The sequence below is a fragment of the Haemaphysalis longicornis genome, unplaced genomic scaffold (genome assembly GCF_048455015.1).
Source record: "Haemaphysalis longicornis isolate Haplotype H1 unplaced genomic scaffold, Haemaphysalis longicornis Haplotype H1 scaffold_1, whole genome shotgun sequence".
In the NCBI taxonomy this organism is placed as follows: Eukaryota; Metazoa; Arthropoda; class Arachnida; order Ixodida; family Ixodidae; genus Haemaphysalis; species Haemaphysalis longicornis.
Window position 1 is genome coordinate 298,041,002 of NW_027526203.1, and position 17,664 is coordinate 298,058,665.

Consider the following 17,664-nt stretch of genomic DNA (forward strand, 5'->3'; position numbering starts at 1 on the left):
GAGGATGTTCCTTTGCGCTTAGTGCATGAGAAACCAAACAAATGTTCCAGCATTATTCAATACATGGAAGAATTCGGCTTAACCGAGTTCATCTTAACGGGAGTTCACTGTACATTGCATTCACGTGAACTACTTTGAACCCACAGAGGACGTCTATCATATGTTTTATACACCGGAGCATCTATTTATGAAAAATTACTAAAAATTCTTTCTGATTCCTCTACTTGGAGGCGTTTTGGACTTCGTAATACTGAATTAGTGGGAAAAAGAGCCAAAAACTTTTAATGTCAAGAGGGAGTACAGAAAGTATTCAGCCATGGCTTAATGATATTTCTGGCTGCTTATATGAGCAATAACCATGATATCCCGAACGCCTAGCCTCCAAGATTCTCATTGGGGCCAAAGGGATGATTTCCTGGTGCCTTGAATAATACTTACAGGCAGCTGGTGTATTTATCAATGTAGTCGACCTTCCTAACTCGGTGAACAAAAGGTTACAAAAATGGTCATAAAAGCAAAAAAACGACATAAAAGCAACAAAAAGAACTAGCTGTCCCGCTGCAAAGGCCTGTTCTGATGCAAAACAAACAATCAAACACTGAGGAAAGAAGAAAAGGTAGAAATGTTTTCTGACACAACGGCTGTCTGTGCCTTTGTAACCGGAGGGCTCTCGCTTGTCACGCAATCCTTCACGGTGATGTCTATGTCTGCATCAACCACTGCAAAAAAAAAAAAGAATCAGAAGAACGCCAATATTGTTATTGCTACAACGTGAACTACATTCAATTTTGCAATTTAGTGTACTAATATGTAGGGTCGGTTACAGAGAGTAATGCACAACACGGACAGTCGGACGCATTTTCTAAGAGTGTAAGACAATGGGGTGCTGTCTACAGACGCTGCAAGGCACATAAATACATGCAATGCTTACTTGCATCCAGGAGACTCTTGATGTCGTCCTCATCACAGTCGTTAATGAAGCAAATGCCTATGCGTATGCCTTCCACAAAAGTGGTGCCCCCACTCTGAGTTGCGAAGTCTAAAGCCTGAAAAAAAAAAATGCGTGGGCTGTGAAATGTCTCCACACCTTTTTAAAGGCTCCTTGTGCTTAAAATGCATTGCGGTACCGATGCTCCACCCACAAGTAAACGGAGCCGTAAATAAAACAAGCGGGAGGTGTTTTATCAAGCTTCAAAGGGGAAAAAGTATCCGCTCATACAAATGTTTTTTCGTCGATGTTTTGGGTCGGAGGTCAACCGGACGATCAGCCTCCGGCCGAATTGTCGGCGAAATAAACAGTTTTTAAAAGTTCATACGGCTTCCAATATGTCCCACATTGTTAGATCGTACGGGGAGTGGAAAGAATCTGTTCAAACAAAGACAAACGCGTGGTTGCAATTGAAGGGCAATAAGTTTTTTTGCGGTGCTTGGTCGATTATGATTTTCGGCCGAGGCAAAACAGATGCTTGCCGTGCGAGCACTCAGCAATCGTACCTATTCGCAGCGAGATAGGCCGCTCACGCGTCTCTGTTGCTGCTCACGGAATTCGAAAGATGAGAATCATGAGATTATACTGAGCGAACGAACTAAGTGAATGCATGCGCCAGTTGTGGTCTCTCCTGTTGTGGTCTCCGGGCGGCGTAAGGAGACCAAACGTTGGCAGTGTACACCCTGCCTGATGTCGCAGCCATCTGCGTTAACAGACCTAGAAAACGAAAATGAACGATCCTTCATTGCAGGGGCGTAGGGAGCAGGGGAAGGGGGGTAATGGGGCTTCACCGCCCTTCCCCCCCCCCCCCCCCGAAAAAAAATTGTCGCGCTGTCATGCACGGCGACCAAGGCAATCACCTGCGCCGGAAACCATTCTAGAATTCCGTCTACAGTCCTAGCAATCCTGTCTCGAAATCACATCCATTCTCCCTTCGTAGCCCATTTCCCTCGTGGCATGCCCAACTCCTCTGCAAGGCCTTCATCCACGCGGTGTTCTGCGAGCTCACACTCCGCGACGCGACGGAAAGTCGCTGCTCAGAACAAACTAGGGAAGATTCGCGGCAAAACCGCAGGCCTGGCTGCTTCGGTACCTACATGCAACCAGGGGCGCAGTCGGAAACCAGTACGTTAACAACTTCAGACTTCCTCCCCCCCCCCCCCCCCCCTCCCTCTACATGGTGCGAATTTACCTGAGAACTCGCCGTACGTGCGGGAAAAGGATCTATTGCCGCAGCGACAAAAATAGGTTGTTTTGCCGCATGAGCGGTGCCGCAACAGTGAATTCGCAGGTAAATTCGCACCATGTAAAATGGGCTTTCTGTATAAATGGACGCTTTGTTGCCAGTGACACTTTTTTTGCCCTGATCGAAGTATAATCTTGTCGCTTTTTTCATCACAACTGTAGATCTTGGCGTATTTGTTGCGGGACTCATTTTGGTGCAGTTATATGCAGTACGCGACGTTTGACAAGCTGCTCCTACGCGATATATTGGTATAAAATACAGAGGTGTCAGGATTTGTCCCTGTTACATGTGTGCAAAAATGAAAACAAGAAGATTCTTGGATGAAAAAGTGGCAAGAACATAAAACGTCCACCCACAAGTTGCTAGTTTCATGATTTTCACAATTATAATGTCCACTCCGTGCTCTGTTAGTTTTAGATGTATTAGCTCTTAACTTCCATGTTTTTTTTGCTTGAATGTTTCTGAAGCATATATGTTTAAATTTGTTCTACACTTTTATATTTAAGTGCTGTTTCTTCTGATGTAGACAAAATAGAAAATTGTAAACAGTGATAGCAATTTTGCCACAATCATCGGAACATGCGATTAACTTTTTATAAAGTATCTTTTTTCCCTTCTTCTTGACAGTTAATAGCTATGTATTCTCAGTTATAAGTTATAAATTTCCCTTAATAGTTATGTATAGTATCAGTTATTGGTTATGTATTTGTTATACATATTTTCAATCCCGTGAGAAATCATGTGGAGGAGGTCGAGGTGCAATCTGAGCTTTTAAGTACAAAATGTCAAACTACAGTCTGATGTTAGCAGAAAAATGTTATTAATTAGTGTGACACCCCTCAAGTGCGCTTTAGCGCAAATAAATGTAAAATAATGAGAATTTTTCTGCACTGTAATTGTACTAACATATGTGCGCACAAAACTGAACGAGTAGCTTGAATCACCAACAGCATACAAGGATTTAATTGTAACTGTCATGCTGACAGCGAGGTTCCTCTTTCTATATGAAAAGGTGGACACATTACCCGCGATGTTTTCGGCAAATTTGGAGCATGCACGTCCTCATTCGCACCTCTCTGGAGCAAATGGAAAGCGCATTTCGCTTCCGTGAACGTGAGAGCTTCCTGATAAAAAAGGGCCCATCTCCCCGCGAGGGGGACTCCAGTAAATGCGTCGCATAGGGGGTGGGTGTATTGCGTTAACGTTTAGTGTTTGGGGAGTTGGTGGTAGTGAATGCGTTGTATCAGCAGCTTCTTGACGTAGTTTGAATGAGTCAAGGATATAAGGCGCGTTCGTAGCCTTTCATTCTGTGTCGGTTTTGTGGCGCAGTGGGAAGAGCACCATGTACCTCGCGTTCCGCCCACAGGTAGTGAATGCGTTGTATCAGCAGCTCCTTGACGTAGTTTGAATGAGTCAAGGATATAAGGCGCGTTCGTAGCCTTCCATTCTGTGTCGGCTTTGTGGCGCAGTGGGTAGAGCACCATGTACATTGCGTTCCGCCCGCAGGGTCGTGGGATCGAAACCAGGCGCCGGTAAGTATTGTTTTTTTATATAGTGTAGGGGGCGAGCGATGCGGACTACAACGGACGCCTAGAACGGGTGACATCGTGAGTTAAAGAAATGCTCTGCATTTAAAAATACAGGTATACTTAGCACTATCCTTATCTAGTAATAGCGAAAAGATTAGTGTTCGATTGAAGACTGTTCACACATTACAAACGTAATCATTTTCCCCTTCCGCCAATATTCGGAGAGCAGGCACAGATTTCCTATCAATCGCCGACCAATACACCATGGCGGTTATGTGCAACTCTGTAAGTATGCAGCAATTTTCAAGACTAACATCAGAAACTCTTGGGTAAGATCCGCGGTTTACGAGCTAAGGCCTAACCTTACACTTTGAGGTCATGCTACGTCGACCGGTACCCGCAGCTTCAAGTAAAAGGAATCCTTTTGTCAACGTGTGCCGGCTGACGCCGCTAGACGTCTAGGGGCGACGTTAGGCATAACGTCTAATGTTAAATCTTAACGCTAGATAACCTTCTCGTTTAGCCTAACGACATTTCAAGCCACGTTATACTCATTTTACTTCGATGTGCGGCTACCGGCGGTCGACGGTACACACCAAAGCGTGACTTCCGGCCTAATGTCGGGCCATGGCATGCCCGCATCACGTACCTTCACTTTGCTGCGCAGCAAGCTGCGTTCACATTTTCATTGTCTGCGTTAGCAGCCTACTAGGAATTCATTGCCCGCCAATGAAAATTCAGGAACCGTGTTTCTGCTATTCAATGGTAATTTATCTGCGGCATTTCTGGCACGTCGGCTTTTTCGCTGAATGAGCCACTTCGTACTTTCGCGTAAAAAACAACCGCTTTTAGAAAAGAATGTCAGGAAAACGGCTGACAGGAACGCTTAGTTTGGATAGTTATTGCACAAGTGTATTTTATGGCGAAACCTGTTGCTGTACAAAATTTGCGGACGCCCGCCCGGATCGGGCGGGATCGGGTGGGACCCGCACATTTTGGGTAGCATGCCGAGTGCACCTTGCTGCCTCTTTGGCTGGAGCGGCCAGATCGCTGCATTTTACTGAATCCATAGGAGGGGGCGGATGGGCCCGGTGCTTACCCGACGGTGTGACAGATTGATAGCCGGCGCTATGTAGCGGAGGAGGGCCGTGTCGTTTCCGCTCAGGTATACGTTGCAGTACTGGGCCCGTACCATTTCACGCCCGTAAAAGTCGCGCACTATTGTTTCGATGCACTCGTCGAAAGCTCCGAGGTCGGATAGCGTTCCATGGAATATACCCGTAGGATACTTGCCGGTGGCATCCAACACTGCAAGAAACAGTACATAAAAATACAGCCATTACTTGCCGGTGCAGCGGTTCTTGTGCTCAGTAAGTTTTGCGGGTTATTTCTACGACACATATAAACCTCATAAACACGAGATGAGCTTGACGGGATACATTTTTTCTTTCTGAATCCAACCGGTGGGTAACTGTTTTCATTGTGTATATTGGCAAAAGAGATACGCCTTGTCCTAGCTTGCATTCTCCTCCTTAACGGTTGCAAGCGGGCTGCCAGCTGTTTGCATGTTGCGTAATAGATGATGCCTTGCTCAAATATCCCGCTGCATACATAGGGGGATGGGTGTAATTGAGATGAGTTACTGGTATACGCTTCGGGCTTTTCTGTTTAAATCACCGAACACCGAAAAATATCTGCTGAGGACGGAAATCTTGAAATCGGTATACAATCGAAAGACACAGGTGTTCGGGAAGGTGTTGCCGTCAAGTATTTTGCGCTAAGTCGCAGAACTATTTTGGTTCACGGTTAAGACGTTGTGATTTTATGTCCGAATAGGTAATTCATACATAAAAATAAAACCTTCGCCGCATTTTGTGGGCTACCGAACGTTCTAGGATATTGTCATCTTGAGAGAATTGGTGTTCAGAAACTCTGAGTCGTGTTGCACGGCAGAACGTATCTTCTTAGGAGCGCGCAGGCTGGCTGGTATACTCTTTCGGACAACACTCGATACACTACATAACCCTGCGTGTAGTGCCAATCTGGCGAGCCTTCTGAACTCGCGTTTTCCGAATACACTGATCATAATCGCGGGCACGTGCGGTTACAGAAATTATGTGGAGGCACGCACACGTCTTTCATAAGGAACCGTAATGAACATGCACTCGCCTGAAACCCGGTAGAGAAAAGGGCTGTAAAAGCTCCACTCTTTTCTATACGAGTTGTTTTCTGTCAGGAGCGGCGCCTAAAATGTGTGCAAGCTGACAACGAATTTTATTCTGAACTCGAATCTGGTCTTTTGTTCGATACGTTTTTTTTTTGTTGATGTCATCGCTGCTTTAGTGATAATCACGACTTTTGACACCTTTACCGGACGTATACACCAAAATTCACCGACTCTAGAAAAGCGAATCAAAACGAACAGATAGCATCCGGCTTTCCTCAAAATCAAACGGATTTAACAGGCACACTTTTTGGTTTTAACCTACTCAAGAAAAGAAACCCAAAACCTATAATTATTCACCTACCTTTCTGAAAAAATAAACTTATAGAACCGGTACCGTTTTTTGATTTTAATCGGAAAGCACTCCTAAATATGTGCCGGTGCGATGATTGATAGGCAAAGGCTAAAAACATACAAAAAACGGAGCGCCGTTCAGTGTTTACTCTTGCTCTGAAATACTTTTTTCATTTCGGCTAAAAAGGTCTTTGCGTTCAAAGTTGTTCCAGATTGAAGCATTGGTTTTGTACGCAGGGCTGGCTGTCGCGTAACGAGGCGAGCCGCCCGCACCCACAAATGTTGCCCGGCGCCTGTGGCCGACGGGCCAGGGCCGCGGAGAAAAGAGACACAGACGCATTTCTGGCGTTCCAGCCTGGAAACCCACTTCGTTCTCTTCTTCTTCAGACCCAACAACAGCCTGCCGATGACGATGGTGCTGCTGCTACAGGTTCTTTAGAAAGGCTGTGGTTTTTGCTGGTCACGAAAGAGGCCCAGCATCATTGACGGTATACATAAGACACGTTGTACAACGTTATTACACCACGCTTAAAATAGATATCCATAGTGGACTTGTTTCATTTCGTTCTGAAGGTGATGTCGCTGCGAAAACCAATAGGAGTGGCCTGCGCCTCGGTGCTGTTGATTAGGCTAAATGCGAAAATATTGCGGGATTGACTTCTTTTGCATTTGTCTACTGGCCGATTATCACGAGCGGCACTCAAAATTCTACAAAGCTGTCCACTCATATCCCCAGACCAGGCAATACAGTTGACCTGGGCACCCGCGCGCTCCTACCTCGAGGGGAACGAGACGGTCCACTAACAGGCCCGAGGGCTCGCGGTCCGGACAGAGTCTAATCTTTGTCTCTTCCACGGAGCACAATCTGCGAGAGATCGTCTGGTCACATTTAATGACATCACCATACACTACCGCCTCTCCTTCCGGATTTACCCACCGCCGGGCCAGCAACTGGATAACAGCAAAACTCACATTTGGGGTTTCCTGCAAACAAGCACGTACCCCAACTCAGCCCGTCTGACGAACGTTCGCCCAAGCCTCTATCCAACCGCGGCCTGCCGCCTCTGCGGCGAACACGCCACCCTATCTTACATAATATGGGCATTCCCGAAGGATACGTTCTAACTAGTCACCTCTGAGTAGCACTGTAGGTCGCGCTCCGCAGCTCCAATCCGGACCTTCACGTCCGGTTAATCGATATATATATATATATATATATATGTATATATATATATATATATATATATATATATATATATATATATATATATATATATATATATATATATATATGGTGAAATTGGTGAAAAAATGCCCGCCGGGTGGTTATCGCACCAGACCGGTATTCTGCAGGTCGTGGGTTCGGATCCCACACGGCGGGCATTTTTTCACCAATTTCTTTCTGACTCACCAAATTCTTCATCTGTTTCTATGACCCACCACAACCTCCCCTTTGCTTTCCGAGGTTTTCTTGACTGTCAACCCTTATTTTCTCTCTTATTTCACCGAGCCCCTCATTTCCCATTTTCTGATTCGCTACATGCTTAGCGAGGGCCTCTGTTCTGGCAGTCTTGGTGCCAAAGGTAGCTTAAGAGGGTTCAATGCTGGTCGACCACTCTGGACATGTCGTAGGCCCTCGAGTCACGGCCCGGGAGTTTAAAAGAAGGTCCCCTTCACCCCGTGTAGTCCGAGTGGCGGTGGCTACCACCCCCAAGTACAGGAAACAAAAAATACCTTAACATGAATACCCGAGAAACTGGTGGGGAAACAGCCCCGCCGGTAACGTAGTGGTTATCGCACCAGACCGGTATTCTGGAGGTCGTGGGTTCGGATCCCACCCGGCGGGCCTTTTTTCACCAATTTCTCTCTGACTCAAAAAATTCTTCATCTGTTTCTATGACCCACCACAACCTCCCCTTTGCTTTCCGAGGTTTTCTTGACTGCCAACCCTTATTTTCTGTCTTATTTCACCCAGCCCCTCATTTCGCAATTTTTGATTCGCTATATATATATATATATATATATATATATATATATATATATATAAAATGAGACCAGTATACATAATAACCCCACTCAGCCCGATTCATTTAGTCGTGTGGCAGTTTGGCAAATTTGGCACCGGCGGTGCAGTTGCGGTTGGGACAGGTAAGTGCGGCACTGACAGGCAGCGATTAATGCCTGTGCTACACGGTAACTCTCAACTGGAAATTGGTCTCTCACCCACAACTGCTCCCTATGCATTTACAGCGGTTCAACGGCTAAACGGCCTTCCGAAGGCCTTTGAAACGGCCGTGTAGCACAGGTATAAGGCGCCTGTCTGTCCAACACGGAAGTTGTCTGCTCCGTGAGGTGAGGATATAGCTCCACACGACGATTTACTCGCGGTATAAAACGGTTCTCCCCCCAAAGGAGGACAGTAAGAGAGAGAGTGTCAGAAGGGGAGTATACATTTCTATTGTTGCGAATTAACGTCTGAAGTGGCGCCAGTTTGTTGATTCTAAACAGGAAAACAGCGCGAAAAATGAGGACGAACGATCAAGAGGATGCACAGACTAGCTAGTGTTGCAAATGAGCAACTTAAGGACTGGAAAAGGCTGTGGCGGGCAACTCCAACACAATACACAAAGCATTACCCCAGGAGAAAACAAGGTTTGTGCTCTCTGCGGCAATTTCCGCTGCCTGGATGATCGACGTGTAGCACGCAAAATCCCCGTGTTTCAGGCTACGGCGCATCCACACGGGATCCTCCTACTTCGCCTCAATTACAGTGACCCGGAAGTGACCGAAAGTGTTTTCCGCTAACTCGTAACTGCGGCTGCTGTCTCTTCGTCTCCCGCCACAGCGATTGTAGCCTCCGCTGGCCCTCTCACACTCATAACCCCCTCCGTTACTTGGAGTCATCTCACACATTGTTATGAGTGGCCATAAAAGCAAAAAAAAAAAGTCTTGTCGGTTAACGGTTAGTGTTCGCATTTTATAATTGTATTCATATGTTTTCCTTTTAATAGTGAACGTCATTATACGGGTCTAAATGGGCACAGAAAGCGGCAGCGCTGCGGAGACCACAGGATGGCGTGAAGGAGGCGTACGCGCTTTGAGGAGTGTTGGGAAGCGCAGGGGGGGGGGGGGGGGGGGAGAGAGAGAGAGAGAGAGAGAGAGAGAGAGAGAGAGAGAGAGAGAGAGAGAGAGAGAGAGAGAGAGAGAGAGAGAGAGAGAGAGAGAGAGAGAGAGAGAGGGGCCCCCGCCCTCACCACGTTGCGCCACGCTCCGCCCATGACGGCGAAGCCATGCCACGTGGCCATGTCGGAGCGGTGGCTGCGGGGACGGAGATTGCGATGGCCGGCTTTGTTGCCGAAACGCTCCGTTTGTTTGGAACGTCTGCGCGCAGAAAAAATTCTTCGTTTGGGGAGCGCTACACAAAAAGAATGTGTTGATGTCCGTAATGACGAGGCGGCGGCTGGGAGACAACTACGCATCATTCACACGTCATTCCAAAACGTTTCCATTGCACTTGGTTCAGTGAGTGCGGCAAAAGGTGATACGGACTGAAATAAATTAGAGGGCAAATACATTTGGAGACCACCGTTGCGCTCTGTCAGTCTGTGTCTGTCTTGGTTGCCGTTCGCAGGCAACGTATTACGGTTCGGTCCGAAATCATATGCGGCGCCGCCTTTTTCTATGCATGCTTCGAGGGCCTTCTCCTTTCTGCTATACCGCATGACACTGGACGGGGTCAGTACTTGAGTAGAAAAATTGCGCCCACGCACTCTGTACAGATGGTGAACCCGCGAATCAGTAACGGGCTGCAGCAACCGAACGGCGTAGACGAGCTTGTTCGTGTCCCTGCTCGCGGCGTCGTTGAACGCAAGCTGCCTTCGTGAACCCGCGAATCAGTAACGGGCTGCAGCACCCGAACGGCGTAGACGAGCTTGTTCGTGTTCCTGCTCGCGGCGTCGTTGAACGCAAGCTGCCTTCTCCTCGGAGGCAGTGTTGCGGAGTTAACACTTCGGAATAGGAGTGGCTACGAGTTTGTTCCCCCTTTTCGTGGCTCCGCAATGGAGTGGGAGTGGAATTAGGCGCATTTTGCCTGTAACAGAATGGGAACGGGATGGGCTGGATTTTTTGACGAGCTGGGTCGTTCTTCAGCTTGGACCTGCAGCCAAGCTGGCTCTTGAATCAGCAGAGTTTACTTTTTCTTTTCTAGGGAGGTATTTTAGAGCCGTGAGGAATCCCACAGGGGGGACTGCTGAAGGCGTTGACGATTGAGGATTCCTGCTTAGCGGCAGTTTTGAGTCCTTTGGATCCGAAGAAACAATTCGAGGATTGTGTCTCTCAGGCTCATGAAATCTGAGGGTTGCATGAGCCTCATAGCACACGTACTAGCCCACCGTATTTCCCGTACTAGTCACACCAATGCAGTCTATCCGGAACGTGCCCATACTAATACATTTCAACAATCAATTTTCATACGCACATCCCGAGACTGGAATGACCTACCTGCTGCTGTTGCTACAATCATTGACCAATCTCGTTTCAAGCACGCCATTGAAGAAGTGCCGCCATAATTAGTGTACCCCTTCTGTTGCTGTCGGTACGTTGTTGTAACCCTCCTTTCTAGTACTGTATCATACCCACCCCTTATATAGAAGTGCCGCTATAGTTACTGTACAACGTCTGTTGCCGTTACAATGTTGTTACCCTTTTTTTCAAGTGCCGTGTCATGCCCACCCCTCATGTAATGTCCCAATGGGACCTTTGAGGAATCAATAAATCAAGTACAAAAATGTGCCAGCTTGTGTCAGAGTAATGAGAGCGGTTTTAAATAAGGTCCCATATTGAACAGGTAGTGTAGTAGAAAACGAATAATACAGAGAGAAATACGTCGGTGATTTTATAAGGCCACGGTTACGCTTTACGTCGGTCTTGGTATCCTCTGCCCCTTTGTAGAACAAGAATATCCAAGAGCAGTTTTGTAGGGGCGTGGGGGGGGGGGGGGGGGGGTAAGCCGTCCTAGTAAGCCGTCCTAGTAAGCCGTCATAGTAAGCCGTCCTAGTTTCGCCCCCTGGGTTGACTCATGTCACGAAGCATTTTGAAGAATTGGTATGAAATTACGACTGAAGTCAATATGGATTGAACGCCATATTCAAGGACGCTCCACTGTCGCATTTGAAGCCAGGAGTTGTGATGTCGCATTCAACGCCCATATATAAACTAGACCACAGCCTGACACGGTCAGTAGATGCCGCCATCTGCTCGTGGCGAGGCCAAAACCCTGGGAGCGCATAGACCTCCTGCGCTGCCCAGGGAGCGCTGCGCAAGCGGCTTCCGGGCAGTACTTCCGGCAAGTACAAAGCTGCGCGGGTCCTATAGGATCCCGTGTTGACAGAAGCAAAATGAGCTCGATGCTCCCGATTGTTTTGCGACATGGTCACCAGCCAATGTCCGACGCGTCCGATCTCTTCCGGCTATCAACTTGGCATTAGGGAAAAAAGCTTTGCAGCGCTAAATACGTTTACGGCGCCGACGAAAGTGCCGGAACGGTGACGGCGCTCTGCCGCTCGCAGGTTCACCGATAGATGGTCGTATGAAGTGAAATTTGAAGTGAAAGCTTCTTGTTTAAACTAATACTCTAGGTGACAAGGACTTTTCAACAACAGCCTATCAAAAAAATTACACCAGCTTCCCGTGGGGAACCCTGATGAGGATGCGAAGCATCGTGGCGGTTCCGTGTGGTTCCATTGTGTTGCCGTTATGTTGAGTGATCTGGTTTTTACTAGCGCCACAGGGAATTCCGCGTCCGGGCCCACACCGGTGGCAAAGGCACGCAAGTGCTGTTGTGTTACGGTGAGCAGGCGGTGGTCCTCGAGGCGCCGAAACTCGTCCATCATGTTCTTGTCGATGTTGTCTCTGTGGTAGAATCGGTAGTCTCCGTCAGCTTTGATGAGGTAAAGGTTGTTGACATTGGTGCACCGGCTGAGAGCAATGTACACGCCCTCCTCTTCGCAGCTTTGTCTTCTCGTTCTTCTTCTTCTTCGGCGGTTCCCCTACGGGAAGATGACGATGGTGGTTGAACGCGAACCTATCTCGTGATGGATTCTTTGGTTGGCCAATCCCTAGGGGCATCCTGCCACAATCAGCATCAGAGGCGCTGCGGACGGGGCTGGTTGAGCTGCAAGGCACGTGGCGCTTCCCGCCACAGCTTTCCCACGGGAAATTCAGCATCCCCCTCTAAAGTTTTCAGTTCGTCGTTTCCGTTGACGTTCAGCTTCGCGTGCCTTCGTTGTATCAGTAGCTTCTTGACGTAGTTTGAATGAGTCAAGGACATAAGGCGCGTTCGTAGCACTTGCTCCTGCCCCGGATTTGTAGCGTAGTGGGAAGAGCACCGCGTACCTCCCGTTGCGGCCAGAGAGTCGTGGGATCGAAACCGGGCGCCGCTAACTATTTCTTTTTTTTATAGTGTAGTATCGCGGAGCTGTGGGTGTAAGGAGGAGAGTTGCGCATGCGCAGTGAGCGTGTGAACGGCGCCGCCATCAACGACGCAGGACAAGGCGAACCTAAGAAATGCTCCGCATTTAAAAAGAAGAGTGGCGCAATCGGCGATGATCGCGCTTTAAAAGCGAGCGAGTCCGGCGGACCGCAGGCTAGCTGCTGTGCGCCGCTCATTTGCGTACCTGCGCACTATACGTGCACTTTCATTAAACAGTGTTTGTTTGCGTCGCCGTTACAAATACATGGTAGAGCGTTATATTGCTGTTTTGTTGCGTGTCTCAGTGACAAAATGCAGCGAGCGTCAAAATGGTGAAATCTGTTTGGCGTTTCCGAAATTAGTGGCCGTAAAACAAAGTGGTCGGGCGAACTGAGAGGCCACTCGCTTTCCTTGTTTCCTCTAACTTTACTTAATTACGCTCTTGCATCATATATTCCCAGTTCCCACTTAATAGGCTAGAATAAGGGTCAGCAACGTCTTTAAGGGCAGGGCCCAGTTGCATGCAGCCGACACGGCGGAGGGCTGGACGGCAAATCGGGTGGGAGGGGGAGGGGTGCTTTGAATGCAAAGAGAAAAAATTCACTGAATTGCCAATAATATTTGACAATAATCTGGCGAAGTGTGAAGATGGGGGACAATTCAACTGGACGCGACCAATTCTATGTTCTTGTATCGCTGTCTCACTCCATTTGTAGACAAAACTGGCGTGTCAGCGTTCAGATTGTTAGCAACGAAGATAACCAACAGAGTCAGTGATGATCGTATGTAAATATTCGGGGCCGCGCGGCATGTATGCGGCTGTGTTATGCTATGCAAATATAGAAGAACACATCTCTGCAGGCAGCGGGCGTGCGATTTGGTGCTTGTTGTGCGCCCTTTAATAGCGCTTAATTTGTTTATTCGACGCTATGGCCTCACCTACTTGCTAGTATACATGTACCCTGCCGTTCGTGAATCGTGCGGAGTAAAACGTTACGCAAGAATGATTTAGTTTGCGAAAATCCAAAACATAATTTCCACTCGTTTTCAAGGCGGGGCCAGGCCAGCAGTGTCAGCTGAGTCGGCTGCGCAATTCTTGCGTTCGCTTGTATGCTCCCGCTGAAGCAACCTTTTGCGCAGCGTTCCGTGTTTATGCTACTCGTGAACTTTCCTTCGTCGACAGCACGCAAGAAGAAAGAACGATAATTGTCGTCAGGAAGTTAGACCACCAGACCTCACGAGCTTGTATGCTCCCGCTGAAGCAACCTTTTGCGCAGCGTTCCGTGTTTATGCTACTCGTGAACTTTCCTTCGTCGACAGCACGCAAGAAGAAAGAACGATAATTGTCGTCAGGAAGTTAGACCACCAGGCCTCACGACAGCTCGCTCAAAAGCCAATAAATCGGCTTTTTTAGCGGATATTATTTTGTTTAGCCTCTGAAACTACTTTAAGGGCTATTCCATACAGTACGCAGTCATTTCAACGCGCCACAAAGCGATTAAACTAAGTACAACCAACTTTCACTCTGGCTTGTAATTGAAAACACATGGAGGGCGGCGAGGGTCGTCTGCTTTTGTACTACCCAGACGTGTCGGACACGAGGGGACGCTGCATGTCGTCAAACTCCAGCGCAGGAGCCCTATTTAAAAGATGCTCCACTTTTTAGTTGAACACGTCAGTTAAACTTCTTCAATACGCAGTTGCGAAAAATTTCTCGTATAGTTCTTCTAAGCCCATAGTTTTTCCAAGCCCATAGTTCTTCCAAGCCCATAGTTCTTCCAAACCCATAGGCTTGGCAATTCTCCGCAAAAAATAGCAATAATTGTTCTGTTTCAGGACTAGACTTTAAGGCGATACCGTGGTTCAGCATCCCCAGTGTGTACTCAAGAGATTAAAGGAACCCTGCACACTTTTTTTTTCAATTTTTTTTTTGAAATCTTAAATGCTTGCAGAACGTAGTCACCCAGCACATCCAGTACTTAGATTAGGTGGTCACAAAGTACCTCAGCCAAAAATTACTGCTCTATGCCCATCAGATAACTTGGAATCTCGCTCAAAAGATTGTTCTCTCTTTCCCGTTCTTGACATTCTTCGACAGCCCCAATTACGTCACTGAGGCGATGTAGCGGCTGTTGGCCGGTTTTCCTTCAGTTGCAGCAATGAATGCTTTTCGATAGCAACTTTAAAAATAAAGCCAAAGAAACAAAGCAGAAACGGAAAGCGTTTCTGGTGCGACGAGAAAATCACGCAGTGCCGCTCCGTGCTGGCAATAACTGTAGTTTTCGCAGTCCTTCCAGACGCGAAGGAAAGAGTCAAATCGCTTATCGAAAGTGTTGCAGTGTCCCTTTAAGGTGATCCCCATCCACCATTCAGCATCCCCATTGTACACTCAAGTGACCAATCCATGCCGCCAACAAATCGAATTCGATGAATGACAGCAACCTGCATACAATTTCACTCGGAAGACTGAAATGTATACTCTGCAGTGTGGCACTGCGCCCTGCAGAACGGCATGCTTGCATTGCGTGATACTACAGCGTAGACCCAAATTCGGAAGTCAAATCGTGTGCTCGGCATCGCCATTCGCCTAAATTTTATTGTTGCTGCATGAATTGGTCAAGCGAGTGCACTGTGGTGAAACTCAACCAGAGGACTGTCTTAGAGTGTACGGAGGAAACCAAACTGTTTGTAATTGTGTTTCAGAGTTCAGGGGCCCTCTGCGGCGGTTAATTACTGAACAGGGAACTTCGGACACTCAAGCTGATTTGGAAAACAATGAAATCTGTGAGCGTCGACGACAAAAAAGTCTTTCTTCCCGACAAGTTCCATTTATACCGACAACGACAACTGAAGAAAATAGCTTTGTTGAATCAAGCAGCAATAATTTGAAAAATACGGTTCCAGGCGTTTCAACTTCGATAACTCTAAACATGTGAGATGCACGGCAAACGAAGGAAATTCATTTGATGCTACGTTGTACTCACGAATACTTAGTCACGGGCAAGTCATTTTTATTCTTTGGAACGGCATATTGAAATGCGGCGACCATGTTTCTCAATAATGTCGATTTATTTTTTAAAGGCATTCGTACGATCACAAAGTGCAGTGATGGGGAATACGCGTACTCACGGCACGTGACTGCTGCGGAGATACACCAGTGTAAAAGATGATAGTGTAAAATACGGTAGTGTAAAATATTATAAATGTGGGGAATAAATAAATACACAACCGCTATACGTATACGAAATTTTTTGTTTGAATTACGAACGCACTTAAGCCGCACAAAAATGTTGCTTTGTAGTTCTCCAGGCGAGAATAGGGTAGGCAGAGGGCATTTTATTCCAGGTTTAATTTAGCCAGTTTTAGAATATATGGTACGCAGGTATTCTGGGTACATAAAGAAATAGCGACTTTCAACTGCGCGTGCCTGGAACGTAAAACGTGTTTAGAGTGTTGCGCATGCGTGAGACCCAAACATTATTTTGCCAAACTAGCCTGCGTACACCCAGATTTTGGGTGTACGCAGGCTAGTTTGGCAAAATAATGTTTGGGTCTCACGCATGCGCAACACTCTAAGCGAAAACATGGGTTTTCGCAAAAATAAAAAAAAAACTGTTGTGGGTTTTGTCATAACATCTAAGTTATTTGTTCTCCTATGCTCTTCATTTTTGTCAAACCGAACTCGGTTAACCATGATGAGATGCCCATCAGTGCTTCCATAGAATACAAAGGCGTCGCCGCATTATGAAGCCTAGAACAACTGTGAACGCAGCGAGTAAGCATGACTTCAATCACACCTGTGCCTGGAAAAAGGAGCTCAAGGCGCTTTGTACCGAAGACTCCTCCCTCTTCCTTATTTTTCAAGAAAATGGTTATTCATTCTTTGTCTCGGAAACGCCGAGGCAATGCCCCAAAAGTTTGGTTTCCATACACTCAATAACCAATTACAAAACTGGCCCTCCGGGCACAACAAGGCCCTCCGGTTCCTTTTTAATGGATATAAACAAACGTACTCAGCAACAGAAATGCTTAAAAAAGTAGAGATCCTAACGCTGCAAAATCGATCCAAACTAGCCCGGCTTCGATTAATGTACAAGCTACGCGACAATCAAGCGAACATAGACGCTTCCAAATACCTTTCAATAGAACAAGACAGACCTACTCGCAACCAGCACGCCAGAACATTGCAAGAACACTCATTTCGAACAGACTGTTTTAGGTACTCATTCCCGCCGTCAAAATAGAGATTGGAATAGACTAGAAGCCAGTATTACCAACAGGAATTCTTTCAGCAAATGTATAGCCCTCGTTGGAGAAGACTCCCGTACCGAACCTTAATATGTAGATTGTAATGTCATTGCTCTGTAAATTGGAGGCGAAAAAAAAAAAAAAAAAACGCCCGTGTGTCGATATTTCGGAGCACTGAAGATCCTCAGGGGCTAAAAATTTAACCGGGCCCCCACTACGCTGCGCCTCACATCCCAGGTGAAGCTTCGGCGCGATAAAACCCCAAAACTTAAAACGTAATCAATTGCTCTGCAAATTGAGTATTTACAATAATTACGTTTATGTCACACTTTGTTGGCTTGTACTGTATTCTATGTGTTACAATCGTTACTTTTATATCCATCAAGCAACTCGATTTTGTCTGCTTCAGTATTGTCGTCACTTGAAAAGCAATCATGCTACGGGAATGCAAAGCAACGTGTATTCCACGAGTGCTTTCTCGTTCATTTGTAGTCTTTTCCTATGACCAGGGCTGTAGACTAGGCCAAAGGGTACCTCGACTGAAGCGAACCCAGCCCACCGAGTGACGGCTCAACGACCACCGTTTGCTCTGTTAAACTTTAATTCTCTCTCTCTCTCTCTGAAAAAATCCCGCAAAGGAATTGGCAGTATTCTGAAATAAAACAA

General features: G+C 46.9%; 1 protein-coding gene across 1 annotated transcript in view; it reads right to left on the reverse strand.

The window, feature by feature from the left end:
• Positions 1-17,664, reverse strand: part of LOC144148817 (nose resistant to fluoxetine protein 6-like) — a 65,344-nt gene that overhangs the window by 38,107 nt on the left and 9,573 nt on the right. The window contains exons 2-4 of the mRNA XM_077680339.1: positions 4,863-5,071; positions 932-1,046; positions 635-719 (exon numbers count right to left, since the gene is read on the reverse strand). Of these exons, the coding sequence (XP_077536465.1) occupies positions 635-719; positions 932-1,046; positions 4,863-5,071 (409 nt within the window). The remainder of the gene's footprint in view (positions 1-634; positions 720-931; positions 1,047-4,862; positions 5,072-17,664) is intronic.